Source organism: Capricornis sumatraensis, chromosome 2, assembly GCF_032405125.1.
Source record: "Capricornis sumatraensis isolate serow.1 chromosome 2, serow.2, whole genome shotgun sequence".
Classification (NCBI taxonomy): Eukaryota; Metazoa; Chordata; class Mammalia; order Artiodactyla; family Bovidae; genus Capricornis; species Capricornis sumatraensis.
Window position 1 is genome coordinate 23,930,432 of NC_091070.1, and position 27,587 is coordinate 23,958,018.

General features: G+C 38.6%; 1 protein-coding gene across 8 annotated transcripts in view; it reads right to left on the minus strand.

The window, feature by feature from the left end:
* GPHN (gephyrin) overlaps positions 1 to 27,587 on the minus strand; it is a 546,364-nt gene that overhangs the window by 51,929 nt on the left and 466,848 nt on the right. For all 8 annotated transcript variants that reach the window (XM_068965812.1, XM_068965810.1, XM_068965811.1 and 5 more), the window contains 4 exons: positions 20,797 to 20,916; positions 19,231 to 19,289; positions 17,720 to 17,873; positions 1,515 to 1,636 (listed from right to left, as the gene is read on the minus strand). In XM_068965812.1, the coding sequence (XP_068821913.1) occupies positions 1,515 to 1,636; positions 17,720 to 17,873; positions 19,231 to 19,289; positions 20,797 to 20,916 (455 nt within the window). The remainder of the gene's footprint in view (positions 1 to 1,514; positions 1,637 to 17,719; positions 17,874 to 19,230; positions 19,290 to 20,796; positions 20,917 to 27,587) is intronic.

Below are 27,587 nucleotides of genomic sequence, written 5' to 3' on the forward strand. Positions count from 1 at the left end.
AGTGTATTATAGCTTTGGGACTTTGAAACAGTAAACATTCCTGATGTGTGAAACAGCATGATACATAACTGTATGATCATACTTCCATAAAAATGGATGCTTAGCTGTGCAATGCACAAATTAACCTAGGATGACACATCAAATGGTAAACTGCCTGTGATTATGAATGACTTCGCTTTTTGCATTTTTTTCGTTTCCTATTATGCACGTTAACTTTTAAGAAATAAGTGTTATCTTAAAAATCTTAAATTAAAAAAAAGACAAGTTACTGGTCAGGTCCAAATTTAACCCACTCCTTGTCTTTTCAGTGGGTTCTTTCTTTCCCTTCCCAGGGTTAGGGAGTCCGAGTCAAGTTAATACTGGTGACCTGTAGTACTGACTTTACCAGCATGGGTTCTAAGTTGGCTGTTTACTTACCTGTGGACTTCTCTAGCACTAAACTTTCAGGTAATTATAAACAGTGAATTTAAAAAAATGTTTCAAGATATGTCTAACAGCCTCTACTCCAGTGTTCTCAGAGAAAGAAAAAATCAAGAGGTAAGAAGAGAACTTTAAAAGGCGAGATTAACATTAAAAACTATTACCTTTCAGGTTATTGGCAAGATGCTGTGTGTTAGGTCTGGACTACACTGTGTCCGGTTTATAGGTGTCTGAACATATCTTGTGGAATGGTAGGGCAGAGCCTCTTCAAAAGCACATTTGAGCCTTGGGAAAGCACTCATCGTTACAGAAGAAGGAGTCAGGCATAATGAGCTTTTCTTAGTGACAAGGTGGTGATAAGACAGAAAGAGGCAGTTATGGGTGACAGATACATCAGGGTATCTGTCACTCAGATCTATCTCCTACCTTTGCCTCTCACAGGCTGATATTTGAGGGTTACTAAGGGCAGGCACACCTCTTGTGAACTGGTGAAAGGTGGCATGTTGCATAGAAGGGGCTGCTCAGGAAGAGCAGACTTGTTTTTGATCACAAGTGAGATGCAGTTGGAGATTTAGAGAAATACATGGGGAATTTAGCAGATAGCTGAGTTAATTGAGTAAATGGGGTAATGTGCTCTTGGAGATGGGCAATTATAGTCAATGTTCCTCCCTTTGTACCACAGATGGGTGAAGCCTGGAGAAACTCAAAGTTGTATGAGAATACAAAAATCAATACAAAAGTCCTAGAAAATAACTGTACTTAAACTTCAAAGCATCAGTTAGTGCTAATTTTGACATTTCTCTCTTACTCATCTCACCTGTATCTTCCTTATCTTTCTTGAAACTAGTAAAAGTGTGAATAGGAATAGCACCCATAGCAGAGCAACGTATTCCTCTGGTTGTAAAAGGCTTTCCAGAAAAATGTCTACCACTAAAGGAAATAGACACCTCCACAAATCTTTGGCTTTTGAAGAATGAAATAAGTGGAAATTATGGTATTAAATCCCTTTCTCTTTAGCAACAATCTCACCTAGTTAGTATCCCCCAAATTTGTATTTGTACCACAACAACTTCAAAATAAAATCCAATACTTACTTGTCTCCCACAATTCCCAAGTTGATTGTGGGGTAACCATGTTCCTGAATTGTTGCTAAGAGGGTTGAACGATTGCTGTCTCGAATCTTTCCTGGTAAGAGGTCATCTTCAGGATTTAGCAACTACAAAGCCAAAAAAATCACCACAAATTATTTTCTTAGGATAATACTGCCTATTGTTAATGGAAAAAAAAATAGATCTAATAAACAGAGTTTAGCATATCTAGCACCTACAACATTGTCTGGCACAAGAAAGATATATGCTCAAAGGATCTTTGGTAAATAGTGAAAGCCAGGAGAATGAGAACACATTTCTCCAGAATTAAAAAACATGCAGAAATTCAAGTGACTAAATAGTAGGCCACATATCACACCAGCTTTGGTTATAATTTGACAAAATAGTGCTCTGGAGATAGTGGCCTTCCCACTGGCTGTTTACTGGGTCAAACTGAAAACAAAAATAAAAACAAAACACACACAACAACAAACTTTCTATTTTCTCTTTCACTATTATTTTCTAATCTTTCACTGAGAATACTTAACGTAGAGACATGATATTCTCAAGTCTGAAGAGACTGATATTTTATCTTTTCTTTCAAGCTTTTGTATATCTTTTTTGAAGCGGGATCAGTAATTCTGAAAAAGTTAAACTTATTTGAAGGAGACAGAGCCAGATATTTTGTTTCTATTAGCAAACTTACACAAGTAATACTTAACTGCACACACTCACAATTCCATGACTTTGAACTGAATCACCCTTTAGAGATTTAATATCTACAATTATATGTCAACAAAGAAAATTATAAGAAGTTTCTTTTATGTCAGGATGTCCTAGTGAGGCAGTGTGGCACAGTAGCAAGAGTCTACCTTATTCAGGTGAGGTTCAAATTCAAACTGCCCAAATATGTTATGCCATAATATTCTCATTTATAATACACAGCAATAATAATAACTACCTTGAAAGGCAGCTATTAGGACTGAGATAATGAACACTCAGTTAATATAGACAAACAGAAAATAAATGCAATTCTCTGTCCTTTCTTTATTATATATAATATTGCAAAAGCACCTAGTTCCAATTGTCCTTAATATTGTTACTTCTACTTGCTAGTATAGATGGAATCAGTTGACAATGTGAACATAGATTTACATTAGATTATAAAATACTGAAGAGGAGGAGGTCCTTAATACACGCATACACACTCAACATGCAACTTTATACAATTTTAAGATGTACTTTGATTTCAGAAAATTAGAAAATGAAAAAAGAGTGAGAAAGCCTGGAATATTATCTTAGGAGGCTGAAGACAAGCCTGCATACTTCAGACACTTAGGCTGTTAATATGGTTAATACCAAGGACTTTCTATATCAGTACTGCCAAGCAGTACTTCAGCCCTTCAGCCCAGTACTCAAGCCCCTTCAGTCTTTCCTTCTGACTCATTAGTGATACCATGTGGCTGGACTTTTGGTTTTATGTTGGAAAAGTAGTAGCTTTTCAACCAACTGTCCCCTTAAAATATCTGGAGAAAAACTTTGATCATCTTATTGACTGTCACCTGGGAGACTTCCCTTCAAATCCTGTACTAATCTAACTTAATCACATGCCATGTGACACTGCAACCCACTCGTATCCTTTGTCACTGGCAGAGCTGGGAAAGAGCTATTGCAGTACTAATATAGGTTGATTTTCTGATCTTAATTAACACATAGTTATTGAACTTATTATAATTTTATAAAGGCCAAGACTTACAGCTTTTTAACTGCATTAATCAGACAAGTTCCAATGGAGAGAAAAGATTTTTTTCACAAAGGATACTGACCACCAACTAAGGAATAAGATTTCCCTGTTAACAGGGCATTGTCTTTGCCATTCATGTTCCTCTCTGTTATTTTGCTGCACAAAGTTCCAGAAATAATAGAACAATTAGAGATCACTGGCTGTTTGTCTGTAAAACTGACATAATGAAATATTAGCTAGTTAAATGAGGGTGTGGGATTTCCAGCGCATTTTAAGCATTTTCAAAGAAAATACACAGAATTGAATGAAAGATTATAAGGTTGCATACACTAGAATAAATTCACAATATTCCTCGTTAAAATGAAATCTAATTTTCTAACATCTTCTGGTCATCTCTAGAATGATGCCTAAAACTTACTATAGTTAAAATACAAAAGAAAAACTACAATAGAAAGTAAAAAAGATAACCCATTATCTTCATATCTTATTACTTTCTTCTCTGCCAAATGGCAAATTTCAATTTCCTGTTTCTGTTACCGTCAATGGTGCCATTGTATTTCCAGCTTTCAAACATTTAACCTTTTTTTTTCCTTTGCAGTCTACATCTTCCCAAAGGTTTCGATCCTTAATCCTTACTCCATTGCTCAATGACCCTAGGTTTCCATTCACTCTCTTATCAACTCCCCATTCGTCTGAATTTCAGGTATTCAATATATCTAAATTTCTTCAAAAGCCTTATAATTGGCTATCTTGCCAACAAACTTTCTTTTTGAGAGATAAAATAGATACATCAACTTGCGAAACAGGCAAACTATACCAAACCATGATATTTAACACAAACTATCTTAAGTCAAATTGTTACAACACAAGCTTATTCAGACCTATATATTCCTATAAGATCATGGACAAATAGAGACAATGGTAACTCCATATGGACTCTTACTCCAAAGAAAAAATGAAGCTGTTTCAGCAACTCAGCTGCTTTACAAAATGTGATCAGTCTCTGCCTAGACCACATTTAGAAACTACCTTAAAACCACCCCATGACCAATCCCAGTCCTGAAAATCCTTTAAGTATCCTTTTGAGGGTGTGGCGCAGGAGCTGCCAAGAGGAGATACCCCACGTCCAAGGTAGGCAGCAGTGCTGCACTTTGCTGGAGCAGCCGTGAAGAGACACCCCACGTCCAAGGTAAGAGAAACCTAAGCAAGACCACAGGAGCTGAGAAAGGGCATCAGAGGGCAGACATACTGAAACCACAATCACAGAAAACTAGCCAATCTGATTACATGGACCACAGCCTTGTCTAACTCAATGAAACTAAGCCACCCAAGACGGACGGGTCATGGTGGAGAGGTCTGACAGAATGTGGCCCACTGTAGAAGGGAATGGCAAACCACTTCAGTACTCTTGCCTTGAGAACCCCATGAACAGTATGAAAAGGCAAAAAGACAGGACACTGAAAGAGGAACTCCCCAGGTTGGTAGGTGCCCAATATGCTATTGGAGATCAGTAGAGAAATAACTCCAGAAAGAATGAAGGGATGGAGCCAAAACAAAAATAACAGCCAGTTGTGGATGGGATTGGTGATAGAAGCAAGGTCCGATGCTGTAAAGAGCAATATTGCACAGGAACCTGCAATGTTATGTCCATGAATCAAGGCAAATTGGAAGTGGTCAAATAGGAGATGGCAAGAGTGAACGTTGACATTCTAGGAATCAGCGAACTAAAATGGACTGAGATGGGTGAATTTAACTCAGATGTCCATTATATCTACTACTGCAGGCAGGAATCCCTCAGAAGAAATGGAGTAGCCATCATAGTCAACAAGAGTCCAAAATGCAGTACTTGGATGCAATCTCAAAAACGACAGAACGATCTCTGTTCGTTTCCAAGGCAAACCATTCAGTATCACAGTAATCCAAGTCTATGCCCTGACCAGTAACGCTCAAGCAGCTGAACGGTTCTATGAAGATCTACAAGACCTTTTAGAACTAACACCCCAAAAAGATGTCCTTTTCATTATAGGGGACTGGAATGCAAAAGTAGGAAGTCAAGAAACACCTGGAGTAACAAGCAAATTTCGCCTTGGAGTACAGAAGGAAGCAGGGCAAAGGCTAATAGAGTTTTGCCAAGAGAATACACTGGTCATAGCAAACACCCTCTTCCAACAACACAAGAGAAGACTCTACACATGGACATCACCAGATGGTCAACACTGAAATCAGATTGATTATATTCTTTGCAGCTGAAGATGGAGAAGCTCTATACAGTCAGCAAAAACAACCCTGGGAGCTGACTGTGGCTCAGATCATCAACTCCTTATTGCCAAATTCAGACTTAAATTGAAGAAAAGTAGGGAAAACCACTAGACCATTCAGGTGTGACCTAAATCAAACCCCTTATGATTATACAGTGGAAGTGAGAAATAGATTTAAGGGACTAGATCTGATAGACAGAGTGCCGATGAACTATGGACGGAGGTTCGTGACACTGTATAGGAGACAGGGATCAAGACCATCCCCAAGAAAAAGAAATGCAAAAAAGCAAAATGGCTGTCTGAGGAGGCATTACAAATAGCTGTGAACAGAAGAGAAGTGAAAAGCAAAGGAGAAAAGGAAAGATATACCCATTTGAATGCAGAGTTCCAAAGAATAGCAAGCAGAGATAAGAAAGCCTTCCTCAGTGATCAATGCAAAGAAAGGAAAACAATAGAATGGGAACGACTAGAGATCTCTTCAAGAAAATCAGAGATACCAAGGGAACATTTCATGCAAAGATGGGCTCAATAAAGGACAGAAATGGTATGGACCTAACAGAAACAGAAGATATTAAAAAGAAGTGGCAAGAATACACAGAAGAACTGTACAGAAAAGATCTTCATGACCCAGCACGATGGTGTGATCACTCGCCTAGAGCCAAACATCCCGGAATGTGAAGTCAAGTGGACCTTAGGAAGCATCACTATGAACAAACTATAGCTATGTGGAGGTGATGGAATTCCAGCTGAGCTATTTCAAATTCTGAAAGATGATGCTGTGAAAGTGCTGCACTCAATATGCCAGCAAATTTGGAAAACTCAGCACTCTATCAAGGTGATGCTCTCCCTTGTTCAGAAATTTAATATACCCAGCTTTGTATGATCAGCAGGTTTCCCAGGTGGTCTGTACTAGGATCATGATAGTCATGAAGTCCCCACCACACTTAGGGAAGACCCCATGCCACCAGTATTCTCATTTTGGTTAAACTGCACCTCACTGAGGTCTTCTGAGTCTCTGTGTTTGGGGAAGTTGTTATCTATGATGGTAAGTCCAGCATTTACATTAAGCTCTGATCCTTTTTTCTCTCCTTGACTGGATTCCAAATTCAACTTTTCAAGTTTCCAGGAAAAGTATAACAAATATTTAAATTGGTCAGAAGTTAAACTAAGGAGAGGAAGGCGAAAGAGCCCACAAATTTCTTCTCCTCTTGTACTCAGGCAGGCAGGCCAGTCAGTTCAGTTGCTCAGTTGTGTCTGACTCTGCAACCCCACGGACTGTAGCTCTCCAGCCTTCCCTGTTCATCAGCAACTCCTGGAGCTTACTCTCTTATACTGCTGTTGCTTTTTATCTCCTTCAAGCTTTGGGGACAGCTTTATTCTTGGGATCCTGAAAGGGTCATTCACAAAGCAAGAAAGCTCAGGAAAAACAGGAAGATGGTTAAATTTTGAGCTATGGAAAAGTTCTCACAGATGCTGGTTTCCAGAAAATAAAGGTGGTTGGAAGATTTCATTGTAAGATTTGGGTGGGGCTGTTTAGAACTAGTGACACTGCATTAGAGCTGGGAGCCTATCCAGCCTGAAGACTCATTTTATAGACGGTGCGGCAGGAATACCAGAGAGGAGCAGCAGCACGTTCCAGATAACTTAGTGATGAAGTTACAAGTAGAGGGCTTCCCAGGTGGCACTAGTGGAAAAGAACCCACCTGCCCATGCAGGAGACATGAGACATGGTTCAATCCCTGGGCCTGGAAGACCCCCCGAGAAAGAAATGGTAACTCACTACAGTGTTCTTGCCTGGAGAACCCCATGAACAGAGAAGCCTGGTGGGCTACAGTTCCATGAGGTCACAAAAAGTCAGACACGACTGAAGTGAAGTAGCACGCACTGATCCTTTTTTGTTGAGCTCTCAAAGTTAGCTGAAATTTATTTTGTTTAGAAGGGGAACAGAATATGCCATCTCCAAATAAACCTCTTTGGTACGTGGATTATTTTGAGCTGTAGGCAATCAAACCATAGCAGACTCAACAAAAACTTTTATGACTTCCTTGACTGCCTAAGAACTTAGATAGGGGACCTGGCCCTGAAAAAGAGCCATTACCAGGAGAAAATTTTTCACCTAAAAGACCTACCTGTATGGCAGGGCGAACGACTGATTACAAAACATCTGCTCTTCTCATCTTCCTGTGAACTGCCCTTCTCCTGCTTTGATGTCCCAGGGTCTTTCCCTTTCTCAGCTCAGATTGGCAGACAAACCTCAATTGCATGACTGCTTTTAAGTCTCATATTTTTATGGGATTCCTATATGTACAAGATTAATATTTCTCCAGTAATCTGTCAATTTAATTATTAGACCAGCCAAAGAACCTAGAACCATATATGGAAAGTTTTGTGCTCCCATTCAGTTCAGTCGCTCAGTTGTGTCCTACTCTTTGTGAACCCACGGACTGCAGCATGCCAGGCTTCCCTGTCCATCACCAACTCCCGGAGTACCCAAACTCATGTTCATTGAGTCGGTGATGCCATCCAACTATCTCATCTTCTGTCGCCCCCTTCTCCTCCTGCCCTCAATCTTTCCCAGCATCAGAGTGTTTTCCAATGAGTCAGCTTTTTGTATCAGGTGGCCAAAGCACTATTCAGGGTTGATTTCCTTTAGGATTGACTAGTTTGAGCTCCTTGAGTCTCCAAGGGACTCTCCAGAGTCTTCTCCAGCACCACAATTGGAAAACATCAATTTTTCAACGCTCAGCCTACTTTATAGTTCAGCTCTCACATCCGTACACGACTACTGGAAAAACCATAATTTTGACTAGATGGACCTTTGTAAGCAAAGTGATGAATCTCCTTTCTAATATGCTGTCTAGGTTTGTCATAACTTTTCTTCCAAGAAGCGTCTTTTAATTTCATGGCTATAATCACTGCAGTGATTTTGGAGCCCAAGAAAATAAAGACTGTCACTGTTTCCATTGTTTCCCCATCTATTTGTCATGAGGTGATGAGACAGGATGCCATGATCTTCATTTTTTTGAATGCTGAGATTTAAGCCAGCTTTTTCACTCTCCTCTTTCACTCTCATCCAGAGGCTCTTTAGTTCCTCTTCACTTTCTTCCATTAGAGTGGTATCTGAGGTTGTTGATATTTCTCCTGGCAATCTTGACTCCAGTTTGGGATTCATCCAGCATGGCATTTCATATGATGTACTCTGTATTTAAGTTAAATAAGCAGGACATATACAGCCTGGACATACTCCTTTCCCAATTTTGAACCAGTCCTTTGCTCCATGTCCAGTCTAACTGTTGCTTCTTGACCTGCATACAGGTTTCTCAGGAGGCAGGTAAGGTGGTCTGGTATTCCCATCTTTTTAAGAATTTTCCAGTTTGTTGTGATTCACACAGTCAAAGGCTTTAGTGTAGTCAATGAAGCAGAAGGAGATGTTTTTCTGGATGATCAGAGTACCTGCTCTTTGTTGCAAATTTCTATATAACCTGACCCGCCCCCCTTCCTTGGAGCAGTTCTCTCAAGGTTACTTGAGACACTGTCTCCTGGGCTTGAAGTCCTAAAAATTCTCACCCAATAAAAGGTAACTCAATTGTGACTATTTTTTAAGTGGACAGTTTGAAAGTACTTTTAGAACAGAGGATGAATATTATTCTGAATATTCAGTGATTATCATTTTTATTGTTATGCATTGCTTCAAAATTAAATTTAAGTAAAAAACCAAAACATTTGAAATCTCTTTTGTTAAATCCTCAGGAGGAAGTTCTCTGTCTTATTTGTCTAAAAGAGAAATCACTTATTTTAAGAGACCTCCCTCTTTGTTTCTGTTCTTCAGAGATTTAACCCTATGGTCTTGATGGAATTGTCAAGGGGCCCAAGACTGTTATCATGATTTACTTTCTCTCTTTTTAATGTACTGAAATGGAGTTGTCTGCATCTAAGACTTTTCTCATCTTAACACAGGGAAGATATTAGACTTCTATATGTCATTAACTATTTCCACATCCATTGCAAACAGCTCCCTTACATATCATTTCTTTCTTTTTTCCTCTTTTAGAAAAATTAATTGTCAAAAGTCAATGACTTAGTGACTGAACAACAACAAAATACATTTAAAAATAGTTAACATGGTAAACGTTTTGTTATGTGTATTTTATCATAATTAAAAATGAAAAAAATGTCACTGATGACCTTGGTAATAAACATTTTAGGGAAGAATGATGCCTTTAAAAAACAGTAGAAACTAATACCACTTTGTAAAGCAAGTTATACCCCAACAAAAATTTAAGTAAATAATTAAACAACAACACATTAAAAAAAGGAGGGGTAAGTCAGGAAGGAAGTATCCCACTCTTTATAGTAGGAAGGGAAAAGTGATGAGTGAGATTAGGCAATGGTGGAAGATGAGATTGTTGTTCACTCACTAAGTCATGTCCGACTCTTTCTAACCCCATGGACTGCAGCATGCCAGGCTTCCCTGTCCATTATCTCCTGGAGTCTACTCAAACTCGTCCATTGAGTTGATGATGCCATCCAGCCATCTCATCCTCTGTTGTCCTCTTCTCCTCCTGCTCCTAATCTTTCCCAGTATCAGAGTCTTTTCCAGTGAGTCAGCTCTTCACATCAGGTGGCTAGAGTATTGGAGCTTCAGCTTCAGCATCAGTTCTTCCAATGAATATTCAGGGTTGATTTCCTTGAGGATTGACTAGTTTGATCTCCTTGCTGTCCAAGGAATATGAGGTGGAAATATCCAAAGGAAGTTGTAAATGAAGGCTTGCATTTACAAAAGAGGTTAAAATTAGGGCTTTAGATATGAGAAGCTGCCTGCACATATTTGGCATGAGAAGAAAAGTCTAAGGGAGAATCTGGAGAGAGTGGAGGACACAGCAGAGAACAGCATCTTAAGGGAATTTTCCAAGTAGGGAATGGAGAAAGGCATAATGAGGATAAAAAGTAGTTGTCAGGATATCAAGAGAGAACTGTCATAGAGCACTAGGAATGAAGTAGTTTCCAGGTGGTGGGTGAGGAATGTGTCTGATGTCAAATGATATATACATGGTAAGGAGGATGAATATCAGAGCAGGTTCTGGAGGTTAGGAGGTGATGAGTATACTCAGGAAAGCAGTTTTTATACTAATGGGAGTCTAAAGGAGATCAGCCCTGGGTGTTCTTTGGAAGGAATGATGCTAAAACTGAAACTCCAGTACTTTGGCCACCTCATGTGAAGAGTTGACTCATTGGAAAAGACTCTGATGCTGGGAGGGATTGGGGGCAGGAGGAGAAGGGGATGACAGAGGATGAGATGGCTGGATGGCATCACCAACTCGATGGACGTGAGTCTGAGTGAACTCCGGCAGTTGGTGATGGACAGGGAGGCCCGGCGTGCTGCAATTCATGGGGTCGCAAAGAGTTGGACAAGACTGAGCGACTGAACTGAACTGAACTGAATGAGATTTGGGAGTTTGAGTAGAGAGTGGAGAGTAAGGAAGGAAAGGCAGTATTGCTGACCTCTCTTTCAACAAATCTAGTAGCAGATAGGAGGTGACTATGCAGTAGCTCAGTGAGGAAAAGTGGTGTTTAAATATAGGTTCTCTTGTGATAGTGGTAATCTTTGTCTATTTGGATGCAGGAGGATGAACCACTAGAGAGAAAATAGAGAACCCAGAAGACACAGGAAATAATTTAGCGATCAAAGTTCTGAGGAAGGTGAGAAAAAGTAGGCTTAAAAGTAGAAGTATTGCTCTTAGGAAGGAGAAGTACCTCTTCTTTTTTGATTGAAAGAAAGGAATATAGCTAAAGGAATGGGGAAATTTTTGAGGTAATGAGACGGGAAGAAGAGGGAGCCCTCATAGTGCTCAGTTTCACAGATATATTTATTTTTAAGCTTCACCTTTCCCCACAAAGGTAGTGAGATTATCTGCCAAGAGTTGAAAGCAGGGCTGCTGCTGAGGTTTGAAGAGGGGGTAGAATGTATGACTGAACTATCATATTGGATCTGAAAGAATGTGCTAGAAAACCAACAAGACAGTTACATCAGAATTACTGAACAACTTTAAGTTCCAGGTTGCCACTAAATGCCAGTAATTTGTAGTTGTTCAGGTAATCATAGTTCTGTGAATTTTATTCAGTACTGTTTTTCTGCTTGGGAACAAAAATGGCAGAAGTGGAGAAAGGAATCATTCATTTTGGGTTTCACCATAGTAAGCAAAGGAATAAATTGAAGGAGTGAAGCTATCTGAAGTGTTAGAGAGGGCAACTTCCAAGTGGTGAGTCATGGTATTTAATCTGGACAAGAAATAAAGTGTGGCTAAAAGAAAAATAGTGGAGAAGGAAACGGCAACCCACTCCAGTATTCTTGCCTGGAGAATCCCATGGACAGAGGAGCTTGGTGGGCTACAGTCCACGGGGTCGCAGAGTCGGTAAATCTAACCTGATAGGTTTCAGAGACTTCCATTAAAAAGTTGGGGAAATGAAATTTAAGGAATTGGGAAGCATTGTGGAATAGTGGAAAAAGGTCATTACAGCAAAAGACAGGTGTGAAACCAGGCTTAATCACTTAGATGAAATACATGATGTTGGGTCAGTTGCTTTGTTTTTGAGCTTCAATTTTCTCTTACATAAAATGAAGGATAGTTATATTAACCTCATAGTGTTGCTTTAATCATAAAGCACATAGCAGTACTGGTCACAGTAGACACTCAACTTCTTATTTTTTTCTCTTACTAGTAGGGACAAAGATTTTAAAGATTGTACTTTTATAGCAACAGCTGCTTGCGGCAGCCCCCAAAGAACACTATAGGGGGATTTTAGACAGACCTTATGTGTCTAAAGTATAAACTTGTTTGTACAAACACCTGTTATTAGAGTGGCCAAGGGATTTATAAAAGATGGAATAAAATAAATAGTGGACATAAATACACCTAGTTCTGTGTGTATGTGCATGAGAGAGAGAAAGAGAGAGAGGGCTGCAGAGAGGGAGGGAGAGACAGGGAAGGATGTGGGGGGGGGATGAATAAAAATGAATGAATGAGTTATGGAATATGGCTGAAGGTGACTGAAATTATATGAAAACTCACCATCTCTGGAAGGAATACTTATTGCTAGTACTTCGGTAACTAGGTAACAATCATACAGTCTTGATTTCTTGAAGCTAATGGCAGCTGGCAGACTGCTATCCAGTTTAAAGATCTGTAAGTTACCATCTACAGTTTCAAGGGAAACAATATATTTTATGGAATGGAGAGATGATATCATCAAGAGTCAAAATTAGAAAATAAAACTTGGAAATATAAAGGTTGGGGAAAGAGGAAGAAGGGACAGCTGCGTAAGTGTAAAAGTTACACCTCCTATCTTCTATTTATACTGATTTCCTAGGTGACCTTATGCAGTCTCATGACTTTAAATACTATATTTATATATATGTACTATTTAAAAATACTATATATATATGCTGATAACTTTCAAATATGTACCTTTAATTCTAACCTTTTTCCTAAGCTCCAGACTAATATGTTTAATTGCCTACTCTTAATTCTCATAAGTATCTCAAACTTAACATTTCCAAAGAAGAAGCCCTGATTTCTGCTGCCTAATCTTTCTTATCAGGGTAAATGATAACTCTCCTTAGGTCAGTTATAAAGCTCAGGTCAAAACCTTAGAGTTCATCTTGACTTTTAACTTTCTCTTATCTTCTACTTTGAATTCTCTGGCAAATCTTTTTTGCTGATTTTACCTTCAAAATATATTCTGGATCTGATTACTTCTCACCATCTCTACTACCATTCTGGTCCAAATCTCTTGCTGGAGTACTCTTTCCACAGCCTTTCAACAGGCCTCTCGGTCCTTCACCTTTTCCCTCCCATATGCCAAATCATTCATATAGAAGACAGAGGAAGCATTTGCAAATTTAAGATATTTCATGTTTCACTTCCTCAACACTGTCTATTTAGAATAAAAGGATCTCGTTTCTGTTACCTCTCCAACTTCATCTCCTTTCACTTTGCTACCTTCCCACTATTCTTCAGCAATGCCTTCATTGCTGTTCCTCAAACGTGATAAGCATGCACCATACTCCAGGGCCTTTGTGTTTGTCATCCCCTCTGCTGGGGACACAACTCTAGTCACACAGCATGTACCTTCAATGTCTTCGAATTTCCCCTCTGATTTCCCTCATCAGTGAGGCCTAATTAGTCTTTGTAAAACAGAGGACTCTATCTGTCTGCCCGTCAGGTCCAGACACGAAAATCAAAACTCCTTTAGCTTTTTCAAATGGAGAGAGCGGGAAAAGAGAGGAATTAATGCATGGGATTGGTTGTAAGTGTGTTGCCAAGTTGGAGAAACAAAAGAAAAAAAGTATATCACTAAAGATCAGTAATTGCCAGAAGTCACCACTGTCCCCGGGGCTGCTGGAGGAGAGAGATGCTACTGAGTTGAGGAGATTCTACTGCTGCTGCCTTTTTCCACCTTCTAATATCATGTTAATGCATCCCAATGGCAAAACATACCTGGACCACAGAGAAAGAAGGCCTAAGAAATTGTGTTTTCAGGCTTCCAGTTTTATTGTATAAGGGAGAGAATAAAAGGGTTGATATGGTATAAGTTTCAATAGATTATACTGAATATAATTACATTATTCAATAGAATTGAATACAATGAATAATTGATTATATTGAATACAATTATTATACACCTGGCATATACCTCTTTCACTAGCAATCTTTATCATCTTACTCTGCTTTAAAAATTCATACAATTTATCACTGTTTGTTTATTGACTATCCCCCTCCTCCCATCAGAACATAAATTCTATAAGAGCAGGGGCTTTATCTGTCTTGCTTGCTGCTGTGGTCTCCAGTACTCAGAATATTATCTGGCATCAGTGTGATAGCATGCTGAGAGAGGAGGGGTTGAAAGAGTGACTGCCTCAGTGGAAAGGAATATTTTATCACTGACATTGTTTAGAATTGCCAGTGCATGCCGATAATAAAGAACAGAATGACCTGTAGTTAGTTTTACTACTGTTTTCTAATTTTCTGCAGAGAGTGTGTTCTTTTATGTGAAGTTAACAAAATCCTTGCTCCATTTCTAAGGCCAAATTTGAACTTCGGTTAACTTTCTACCTCAGTTTCTCTGGAAATTTGACCAAAAAAAAAAGGTCAACTTGTTAGAAGACAGCATTTTTATGGTAAAAATGGTCTCTGAATAGTAACTTGTATATGGAATAGAAGGGATTACAAATGAATCCATAATGGAAAGCCAGGCTTTGGGCTTCCATGAATGTGGTAACATTTGAAACTGGACATTTCCCTTCTAGTAGAACTCTTATTTCCTGCACTTAAATGTTACTTAAGAACAAAGAGAACAGTTGTTGTATGGCTGTGTGAAGTACTATGATGACTGGTCCCACTGAAGAAAGCCTGATGCTCCCCTCCCGAATGCTGAGTTTCCTTTTTAATATCTCAGGAAACTGGTTCAAGGTATAGATTATTCCTATCTTCTAAGTCTGATGTTTACTTAAGAGATCCTCTGGTGGGTATTTCAGCATGTAACAGATGCTCAACAAACATTTATTGAGCAAATGCATGAGGTTGGAAATGTATGACCACAATTATTTAATTACTGGATGCTATTACTTAAATTTCAACATGCACAGTTTGTCAAAATTAACAAATGTCTACATCAGCTATTCTGTGTGAGTTATAGTTTGCAACTCTGGCTTCCCAATTTTAAAATGATTCCTTCACCCTGAATAAGCTCATGTAGTCACAAAATACAAAGCAGGTTCTGACTGAGTCTATGCAGACATCTTGTATGGCATTCTTTGGGCTGCCTAAGGCTACTGTTCTGCTTATCAATATACCACACTGGATTCAAGAGGTGGCATACGTGAAGCCATACTTATCAGGAGAAATCAGAACTAATACTTAAGTGGAGCTTGTGCTGTGAGTGAGTAAATTATAGACTTATAACATTAATATACAAATGTAATTACTTCTGGCCTCTTTGATATAAATGAACAATTTTTTTCTTATTGTTTTCCGGCTATCTGAGGATCTCAAGCCTTCAGGAGAGATACTATGCTTTATTTATCTCTTTTATCTCTAGTTTCCAGTATAGTGTCTGGCATAGAAGTACTCAATAAACATTTGTTGAACTATATGGTGACAGAGTCATAAGTTTAGTAACAGCTAACTTTGGATGGGAGTAGGGAGGAATGTCAGAGCTTCCCTGGTAGCTCAGCTGGTAAAGAATCTGCCTGCAATGCAGGAGACCCCAGGTCGATTCCTGGGTTGGGAAGATCCCTGGAGGAAGGCATGGCAACCCACACCAGTATTCTTGCCGGGAGAATCCCCATGGACAGAGGAACCTGGTGGGCTAGTCCATGGCGTTGCAAAGAGTCGGACACGACTGAGCAACTAAGCACAGCACAGCACAAGGAGGAATGTCAAACTACATGGAACTAGAGATCATGGAATTTAAAAGCATTATTCCCTTGGAAAACCATGTCAGTACAGCAGGCCAGAAAATGAAGGGAAAGAGAGTCACACAGGATTTATCAAAGCTTCTTCAAAGATAATCAAGTCTATAGGGGCAGGGAACTAAAACTACAAAATCTTCTTTAGGTTCTACCATGTAGGTACCATCTCTAGTCTCATCCTGTCACTATTCCCTACTACTAGTAAATAGTCTTAGTAAAGAGTATAAAAGGTAGCTTAAAAAATACTGCCAATGTACTCTGGGGGAGTAACTGAGAATCCAGACCTACAAAGTCATTAGGAGGAAAACAAAAAATGTAGCTTAAACAAAGTTGCCTAATAAATAGCTGTCTATTAGTTTGCTCATTCTACCTAGCTTTCCTAAGGCCCATGAGGTCACTTAGATGCACAAAGCATATACATAAATCTCAAATAAGAACAGTTCATTAAGTCAATCAGTTGAACAGAAATTTCTTTCTGATGCTAAACATAGTGTTGGTTGGTCCTAAGGACAGAAAATCATCACTGTGTAGATCAACTGAAAAGAATGTTTCTTTTGGGTCAGTCAATAGTTTTAGGGAATGACTAGTACACCTATTTAGAGAAGGAAATGGCAACCCACTCCAGTGCTCTTGCCTGGAGAATCCCAGGGATGGGGGAGCCTGGTGGGCTGCTGTCTATGGGGTCACACAGAGTCGGACACGACTGAAGTGACTTAGCAGCTTAGCAGTACACCTATACTGGGAAGTAAACAGATGTAGAATGCTGATTTATCTCTCCATTATAAAAAAAAAATATTCTTTTCTTCTGTCCTTTCCAAAAGAGCTGTAAGGGCATTAGACCCTTGAAAATGTTCATTTCCAAGTCTAAGAAATGAAAAATAATGGTAGCAAATGGATTATTTTCAGAATGTTAGAGATTAAAAGAGAGATAGAAAAAAAAAATCCTGTTAATCTTTTTAAAAATAGTTCACGATCTTAAGGAATAATTTGAAAAAAATCTCAGTAGTTTCTGATTCTGCTTTTAGGCTTTGAATTTCCAGCAGATTCACTTTTCAATATTCCTAGTTTGGACTTATAGCCTCCCACTGAAGTTCTGTATAACCTAAGCAAAGAGGGAACAGAAAGTTTTTCAAAAGTTCTCAGAATACTGACTACATCTCCCTTCCTAAATTAGGACTGAAATGACATTTTGACATATTCTGAATAGCATGCCACTAGAGATGCTATCTTTGGAGAGAAAAATGATTTTCAAATCCTTCCTGGTGACTAAAGATCACATGGAATGTTAAGCAAGAAAAAGGGCTAGCCATGGTGTCCCAATTCATTGAATTACTTCTCCCACAGAGGTGGCCCATCATCTCAGCAGCAGAGCAGGCACGATTCACTATACCAGCAGACTAAGTACTAGGTTTGCACAACTGAATATCTACAGCTAGCAGTCAACATTCTGTTTATATGTACTGAATGTGTGGAAGGCCATTGGTTGTAATATTTCATTCTAGTAAATGGAAGGGAACGCTTCTTAATATATAGTTTCTAGTTCTTCCTTTTCATCTTCTGTACTTGAACTATCCCGAGGCCCATTTATTATTCCCTTGTTACAGAACTGTGGTAAGACCTATAATCCTTAATATTCTATTTATAATATAGAACACAGAATATCAGAAACGCTTTTCACTGAAAGTCCCACTACCCCTCTTCCCTTGTCACAACCCGCCCCTCCCCCCGCATTTTTTACCTCATTCCCTGTTGACATGACTGCAACCACTGGAAACTTATTAACTTCAACCTCTGTAACACCTACAGTTGCCAGAAGACCAATCTCTGAGGGGCCCATGTGGGTTCCTTTGGCCAAAACGCATTCCCCTCTTTTAATGTCATGGCCAATGGGTCTGAAAATCAAAGCAGAACCATAAGCAGTATGACTAAGAACAATATTTTCTCAACTCAGAGGGAAACTTTAGTGTCAGAGAAAGAGGACACTCTAGGGGGAAAAGGGGAAATGAGGCATGGAACAGAGTGCTAAAATGAAGAGATTTTTAAAACTCTATGCTTTTTTAATTAAAAAAAATTCATGTCAATGTATGGCAAAACCAATACAGTATTGTAAAATATAAATAAATAAATATATAATATAAAAAAATTAAATCACACAATAGAAGACAGAAATAGATTTGTATCTATTGCTGTTAAACAGGAATATGCTACTTTATGTTTGAAAATTCTTTTACAAATTGCTTTGTAGCACATTATAGTCAAAAACACCAACTGCAAACTTTCTTTGGTGTAAGGCAGGCATTTATACGAAAGTATCTAATGCCATTCCAGAGCTTGTCAGCCTTGTGGTGAAGAGAATGATGCTAATAAGGTGACAGCCATGGAGATAATTTCCATTAGGCCACTCAGACTGGCCCAGTTTTGTGGCCACCCCATTCACTTTGCCCCCACAGGAGTAGAAGAAGCGTAGCTTTGTTACAAAATGTTGAATAAATTAGGACTAATGGAATCAGGGCAAACATATTCAATCATGAGAAAAATCATCTGAAGGATATACACTACTTATAATAAGACAGTAGGCTCAACTTTGTATACAAAGAGTAGCACATCATTCCATTATTATTGGTAGTTGAGGAGGGGCTTTCAGCTAATTATATAAATACTCAACTTTGAAAGTATCTGTGTTAATATCAAATTCTCAGTTACCTAGGGGTAAGGATGGGAAATTCTGGATTATCTAGAAATAGGATCAACTATGGCCACCTCATGCAAAGAGTTGACTCATTGGAAAAGACTTTGATGTTGGGAGGCATTGGGGGCAGGAGGAGAAGGGGACGACAGAGGATGAGATGGCTGGATGGCATCACTGACTCGATGGACGTGTCTAACTGAACTCCGGGAGTTGGTGATGGACAGGGAGGCCTGGGGTGCTGCGGTTCATGGGGTCGCAAAGAGTCAGACATGACTGAGCGAATGAACTGAACTGAACTGATGGATTATGCAGGCTTATGACTTTGCCTCCTTCTCATGTTGCTTTTGAATAAATCATTTGCCTTTACTAATGTAATAAAAAAGTAAGTAGGGCATACATGGGATATATAATTTAGAAAAATCATTTTGCTACTGGTTAAAATCCCTGAAAGCTAATGGTTAATTGACTGAGCTGTGAATTTATAATAGCCATGCTTTCCTGAGTTCATGATCATGGTAGAAACAAAAGTTGGCTATACATTCTATGTCTTATGAACTTACCTGATATCTTGGCCTGGCCGAGCTTGCACCAGAATTCGTACTTCAAGCTCCTCAGTGCCCTATGGTAACAGCAAATCATGTAATTTCAAACAGAGCAATCTGACTGAATTTCGATCAATAGAATTTAGCTATTCAGATGCTTTCATTATTGGATAGGCTCAGAATATATAAAGATACAGAGGAACAGGAAATCCTTTGCAAAATCCTTTGAACATGAATTTCTACCACAGGTTCCTGAAAAATTAGGCTTGATCCCAAAGAATAAGTAAACATTTTCACTGATTCTCATACTTTTAAAACATGTACCAACTCAAATATTGACTCATACTTTGTAAATAGCATTCTCAAGGAAAAACATACACACACACACACACACACACACACACACACAGATCTCTACTCTAATAGATACAGTGAATGTGAGTGGAGGTAACTATTCTGTTCCCATAAATCACGGGTTCAATACTATGTCAAGATTCCCAAATATCTGTAAAAATTTCAGTGAAGACTTACAGTTTGCCTGGTAGTAGATCTCTATAAATTAATGGTGATCATAATTTTTACATTTATGAACTGTGACTAATATTGTGATATTGGAACTGTGTCTTGTCAGCTGGCAGAGTGTGTTCTGGATTTCAATGCTCTGCTGGCTTCCTTGATGTCAATAAATTTGTTGGGCCGTTTTAACAGCAGGACAATGTGACCTGTATGCAAGAGTTGAATTTTATAAGCCTTACTTGTGGGAAGTAAGTACTTGTGGGTGATAAAAAGGAAAATCCTCAAATGAAGAAAAGAGGGTATATCTCAGCATGGCCAAATTTTACTATATGTTCAGTCTGGGAGAATATATTTTATCATTTATTCTTGTATTAAAAAATAAAAGATATCTTAAACTTCTTCCAAAACAAAATCAGTAAATCTTCCATTGAAATTTTTATTCCTGACTGATCCTCTGGATTCAATAACTGCCAGTAGTTTCAGTGAGATAAAGGCCTACTTAGAGGCCTTTATTTATAAAAGAACAGAGTCCTTTATTTTAGGAAATAGAGGGGGAATTGACATAAATTTAATGTTTCCAGACTGCAATTTGGTGGCACAGATTTTCCTGAATTATAGAAAACCAGAGCTGAAAGGGTCATTTGGTTTAAATGCTTGGCTTAGTGAAGTATTCAAGAACTTGCCCAAATGTTCTTTGTTAAATTCTTTTTGTAAATTCTTCACATTTTATCAGAAGCTAGCTTTGATGAGCAAATTTCTCAGCTAGATGGTAGGACAACAGTTAATATCATTGCTTTTTTTATCTTGAGGTAGTTTCTTTCCTTGCTTGCAAATGCAATTTCTTGGCTCAAATGTGGTTCAAATTCTGCTGTAATCCCAGTAATGGTCATAAAAACAGTTTCTATAATAAAAGGTTTTCCAGCCTAAGGCAATTCCTTATTCACTATACACTACAATGTAAGGTCCTAACATAAAACAACTGGGCTAATCTCATAAACATTGCAGAAAATGGGCATGACTTATAATACTGCCACAGGAATGAAGCCATAAGACCTGGTAATGACGTACATCATCGGATTCCCTGATCAGTTCAGTATCTTCCACTTGCACTACTGCGTCAGCACCACAGGGGATTGGAGCACCTGTTGTAACCCGCATGACTTGTCCTGGCATTACTGTCTGAGTTGGCTGGAAATAGAAACACACAAGAAAGAGGTGATTTACTTTGCTCCTGCAAAGGAAACTCCTGCAGATGTTAACAGTTTTTGAAACAAACCATAAAAGGAAGATCCCCTGGAGAAGGAAATGGCCACCCACTGCCGTGTTCTCGCTTGGAGAACCCCATGGACAGAGAAACCTGGTGGGCTGCAGTCCACAGGGTCATGAAGAGTCGGACATGACTGAGCGACTAATACTTTCTTTTTTTTCACTTTTGTAAAAGGAGAGTCTTATTCATTTTGGGAAAATATAATAAAAGTCAAACAGGTACACTTAGACCAAAGAGGCTTTCACTTGACTTAAGGTGATGACTATCAGATGTTTTTCTTGGTGCCCTGCTTTCTTTTTGAAGAACTGCCACTTATATTTGCCACTATTGTCTCTCACTCAGTGTGAATCTTCTAACATATGTAAAGTGATATGATAGTCTTTAAAAAAATGCCATGCAATATGATTTTTATGAATGACAATTATGAAAAACCAGCATGTTGATCATTTGCTGAAGTTCTGATGTTTGACAAATATAGTATTTTATTAACAAACATTTTGGTTAAATAAAGGCAGACCAGAAAATTTACTGCTCTTGAAAATCTTTATAAAATATATTAGTGTACCATGCAATTAATAGTAAAAGTTTAGCAAATATAATTATATAATCTAAAAAACTGTACATTTTAAAATGGTTAAGATGGTACATTTTATGTTACATATTTTTCACCACATTAAAAAAAAAGGAATGATTAAGGAAAACTATCCATTCACTAAATGTACAATCAAAGTAAAACTGGAAATTCATTTGTTAGAAAAGCCTTAAGAAACTTATTTCTATAATGTTATTGCTGCAAATAATGCAACTGATAGCTAATATTTGTGGAATACTCAGTCTATGCTAGGCTTACGGTTAAGTGCATTATTATGTTTCAGAATATAAGCCCTATAAAGACAGAAATTTGTTTCATTTTCTGTTTGCCTCTTTAGCTCACATCATCATTTTCTATTCCTAGAGGCTGGTTTTCGCAGATTATTTCAACTGGGTTCCCATCACTCTGGCTTCTGGTTAAGTTCAGTCAGTGGGAGGGGCTAGCAAGAGACTCACTGGAGAAAACCCTGATGCTGGGAAAGACCAAGGGCAGGAAGAGAAGCGGGTGAGAGAGGACGAAATGGTTGGATGGCATCACCGACTCAATGGACATGAATTTGAGCAAATTCTGAGAGACAGAGAAAGACAGGGAAGACTCGCACGCTTCCATCCATGGGGTTGTAAAAACATGGACAGACTTAGTGACTGAACAACAAGAGACGAGAGGGTAGGAGAGAGAGAAGTACAATTTTTATTCCCCGTGCTGTTTCCCTGCTGGCTTGCAGTTTGGTGATGGCTATGTCATATCTAATAGCACTGATGCCACATTTCCTATTAGGTGGCCCTCTCCCATAGCTATCAATCTCCCAGGTCCAGGTACCACTTTCTCTCTTTGCCCCTTCAGACTTAAAGGTGGGAATGAAATCTTATTGTTGCTAGCACCTGAATGTTTCACATTCCTTTGTTAGTTTCCTTTGAGTACTTGCATTCATCTTTAATCACTACCTTTCCAGACATATTTATTGCTCTATCATCCCAAAGCCTAGAGAGTATCTGGCACAAAGTTGGCAGTCAATAAGTATTTCCAGAATGAATGAATAAGCATGCATGATCTCATTATCACAATAACTACATGAAGCATGTAATCCTTCTTGGCTTACAATTCCAGTGATCTCATTAATTTTTTCCAAGTCATTGGAGAAAGATTCTTGAGATCAGATCTGGCATTGAGCTATGTACTTTATTTCCTCTTACTCTGATATTTGAATAAGAGACATTTCAGGTTTATCCAGAAATATTATATTCTAATATAAATAAATGTTCAAACTACTGCACAATTGCACTCATCTCACACACTAGCAAAGTAGTGCTCAAAATTCTCCAAGCTAGGCTTCAACAATATGTGAACTGAAAACTTCCAGATGTTCAAGCTGGATTTATGAAAGGCAGAAGAACCAGAGATCAAATTGTCAACGTCTGCTGGATCATAGAAAAAGCAACAGAGTTCCAAAAAAACACCTACTTCTGCTTCATTGACTATGCTAAAGCCTTTGACTGTGTGGATCACAATAAACTGTGGAAAATTCTTAAAGAAATGGGAATAACAGACCACCTTACCTGCCTCCTGAGAAACCTGTATGCAGGTCAAGAAGCAACAGTTAGAAACGTACATGAAACAATGAACTGGTTCCAAATTGGGAAAGGGGAACATCAAGGCTGTGTATTGTCACCCTGCTTATTTAACTTATATGCAGAATACATCTTGTGAAATGCTGGGATGGATGAAGCACAAGCTGGAATCAAGATTGCTGGGAGAAATATCAATAACCTCAGATATGCAGATAACACTACCCTTATGCTAGAAAGCAAAGAGGAACTGAAGAGCCTCTTGATGAAAGTGAAAGAGGAGAGTGAAAAAGCTGGTTTAAAACTCGACATTCAAAAAACGAAGATCATAGCATCTGGTCCCATCACATCACAGCAAATAGATGGGGAAACAATGGAAACAGTGACAGACTTTATTTTCCTGGGCTCCAAAATCCCTGGAAATGGTGACTTCAGCCATGAAATTAAAAGACGCTTGCTCCTTGGAAGAAAAGCTATGACAAACCTGAAAGTCGCTCAGTCGTGTCCAACTCTTTGAGTCCCATGGACTATACAGTCCATGGAATTCTCCAGGACAGAATACTGGATTGGGTGGCTGTTCCCTTTTCCAGGAGATCTTCCCAACCCAGGGGTCAAACCCAGGTCTCCTGCATTGCAGGTGGATTCTTTATCAGCTGAGCTACCAGGATTTGTCTGACAAACCTAGATAGCATATTAAAAAGCAGACATTATTTTGCCAACAAAAGTCCGTATAGTCAAAGGTATGGTTTTTCCAGTAGTCACATATGGATGTGAGAGGTGGACCATAAAGGAGGCTAAGCACTGAAGAATTGATGCTTTTGAACTGTGGTTTTGGAGAAGACTCTTGAGAGACCCTTGGACTGGAAGGAGATCAAACCAGTCAATCCTAAAGGAAATCAATCCTGAATGCTCAATGTAAGGACTGATGCTGAAGTTGAAGCTCCAATACTTTGGCCACCTGATGTGAAGAGCTAACTCATTAGAAAAGACCCTGATGCTGGAAAAGACTGAAGGCAGGAGGAGAAGGGGACGACAGAGGAGGAGAAGGGGATGACAGAGGAGGAGATGGTTAGATGGCATCACCGACTTGACGCGAATTTGAGCAAGCTCCTGCAGATGAAGGACAGGGGGATCTGGTGTGCTGCAGTCCACGGGGTTGCAGAGAATGGGACACGACTGAGCGACTGAACAACAACAACGCTGTAATTTTCTACCAAGATAATACACAGAATTAAAAAAAAAAAAAGCTTAGGGCCCAATGCATTAATTTGTTTCTTCAGCGCCAGATACTGCTTATTATCTGGTACATTTCTTAATTCACTAAACATGACCATTTTGCAGTGTGGTGATTTTTTTATGAAAACTATGAATGTTTGAGATATTTGTTTTTTAGTAGAGGTGTTAATGTCAAAACTATCTTACGAGCTTGTGCAATTAAAATATTTAATACAGACGTTTAAAAGACTTTTTCCTGCTCCAAGTGCCTTTTCAGGAAAGTGAATCCCAAAGTGAGTTTCAGGTAGTTGCTTCTTAAGCTGAAGTGTGTTAGCCTGCAGGCTATCTCAATTTAGTCTGGATCAATGTACCATACTATGCAAATTTACTTTAAGTTTTAAGGTTATACCTGTAATTTTCCCTACTTCTTGGCTTAAACTAAGTCTTAAGAAGTGTTTTTTGGGTAGCTATTAAAAAATTTGGCTCCTATCCCAAAACAGCAATTCTAAGTGCTAGCTGAAGGATTCCTACCAGCTCACTTACAGTAAACCCAACGTAAAACATATTTCCAGATATACAAAGATATTTATATATCCACTGAGAGTAGACATATAAATGGCAATTGAATTGAATCAACTAGAAAAACTCTAGCAATACATGAGGTACTTCCTATAGATTGCTAAGAATACTCCTTTTAGTTTTTATACTTCATATACTTTATATAAAGTAAAAACTATCCAAATCTTGATTTTTCCTTAATAGAGGTATTGAGTTGGATTTTTTGAACTTTGTCCAAAGATAGCACTTCATAATTGCATAACTGAAATTGAAAGTGTCCAATGCCATGAGATTAAAAGACGCTTACTCCTTGGAAGGAAAGCTATGACCAACCTAGACAGCATATTAAAAAGCAGAGACATTACTTTGTCAACAAAGGTCCATCTAGTCAAGGCTATGGTTTTTCCAGTGGTCATGTATGGATGTGAGAGTTGGACTATAAAGAAAGCTGAGTGCCAAAGAACTGATGCTTTTGAACTGTGGTGTTGGAGAAGACTCTTGAGAATCCCCTGGACTGCAAGGAGATCCAACCAGTCCATTCTGAAGGAGATCAGCCCTGGGATTTCCTTGGAGGGAATGATGCTGAAGCTGAAACTCCAGTACTTTGGCCACCTCATGAGAAGAGTTGACTCATTGGAAAAGACTCTGATGTTGGGAGGGATTGGGGGCAGGAGGAGAAGGGGATGACAGAGGATGAGATGGCTGGATGGCGTCACTGACTTGATGGACGCAAGTCTGAGTGAACTCGGGGAGTTGGTGATGGACAGGGAGGCCTGGCGTGCTGCGGTTCATGCGGTCGCAAAGAGTTGGATGCGACTGAGTGACTGAACTGATACTGAATGCTAATCAATAGGACCGAATGGTAAGTGACTAAGATCAAGTATTTCATACATCAATAAAGTATGTTGTAAATAAAAAACTGTCTTAGTGGATGCAGTGGCACTCTAGGTCTCAAGCATATGTACTTTCAATAAAAGAGCAATTTGGCTTTTGCAAGATCTCTGAGACTGATTTAAAGTGTGTGTGTGTATGATACATCCGTTAGAGATAAAATACATCCCGGGTAATTTGAGGAAAAACCCTGTTTTTTTGTATAGTGTTGATCTTTTTTTCCTATCATACTTTTATGAGAACTTACAAGAAGCTGGCAATTTATAATTTCACAACTTTTCTTGTGCTTCTAGTTTTCAGTTGGAAGTCATAACTAGTAATAAAGTTTAAGGGTCCATAAGGTTCTTAACAATCTACTACCTATGCCTAAGTATACTAGGCTATGACTACCACAAACACTACTAGGTCTTGACTTACACTATACTATCTGCTTGGTGTGGTCCTTTTTCATTTCTGTTTTTGCAAAAACTCTCTTACACCCAGCCCCAATGTCATTTTCCTAACCCTTCTAGGATGAAATGCTTAACCTCTCTATTGTTTTCCACAGCACATGACTGACAGCATTAGTTTAACACTTAAAATATTGTATTATATTTAGTTGTTTATACTCTGTCTCCTCCACTAGATATAAACTGTTCAGAATATTAATCATGTATTAATCTACTTTATATCCCTACAACCTAGCAGAGTGCTTGGTACAAACTGTAGGTGTGCTTGATAAATGTTGGATAGACTCAACTGAAGATCAGAGAAGTATTCCTTGAATAATTAATATTTTGGAGCTTTGTTAAAAAATGGATGCTTTAGATGTCCATTGTTGATGGATATACATACCAAGAGGTGAAGTAAGTTATGAGATCACAATCTAAGTTATTTATATAAAAAAAAAAGGGATGCAAGACTAGTTGTTCTTTTTGTTAGGAAAACAGTCATGAAGACTGAAATAAGCCTATGTATAGCACGGATAAGGATCTAATTACTATAGTGCTGGGTTCAGTGTCAGAGCTCTGTACACACACTCCTTGGTAGCGGTGAGGGAGCTAGGGTTGCCACCATTAGCATCATATGCTCCTGTATACTTCCTCAACCCCTCTCTATTTTTAGTACATATGGGAGGACATGCTAAGGTATGGGACATAGCTTTTGTTCAACTGCTCTACTTATTATTTCCTCCTTTATTTTTATACAATGCTTATGAGTGCTTGGTGACAGCAGAAAAGTGTGCTGGTCTTTTTCTGATTCTAGTCAATAAGGAAAGAGCTCTTTTAATCGACTTTCACAGCTCACTAGATTAACATACGCTTCCTACTGAACAAGATGATGCCTACAGTACACTCTAAGTTTGAAACTGTTAGACACTTGTAAACTACTGGTCTAAGATGCAAACTGTTTGTTCCCAAACTTGTTTGTACCAGTTTGGGGCGATAGCTGCTACTGTATCAAGTTATTTAAGTAAATATTCCATAAACCAATGATATATGAGGGTAAAAAGGGTTCTATTTTTCCTGAAAAAATTAAGCTAAGCCTTTGGAACAACTCATTTTAAAAAGTTTGCTAAAAAAGAACTCCTGTCAAATTAGGTGTAGGTGAAACAACTGTAAAACGTACTGTAAAAATATAATAAAAATCTAGAAGGAGTCTATACTTAGACACTGTGCAAAGGTCCTTAAAATTTCTTCCACTTTAAAGAAACCAACACTAGAAATCCCATATAATGCCCTGTGGGTGTAACAGAAACTCAAATAGTAAATACTTATTAAAAGAAAAGCCT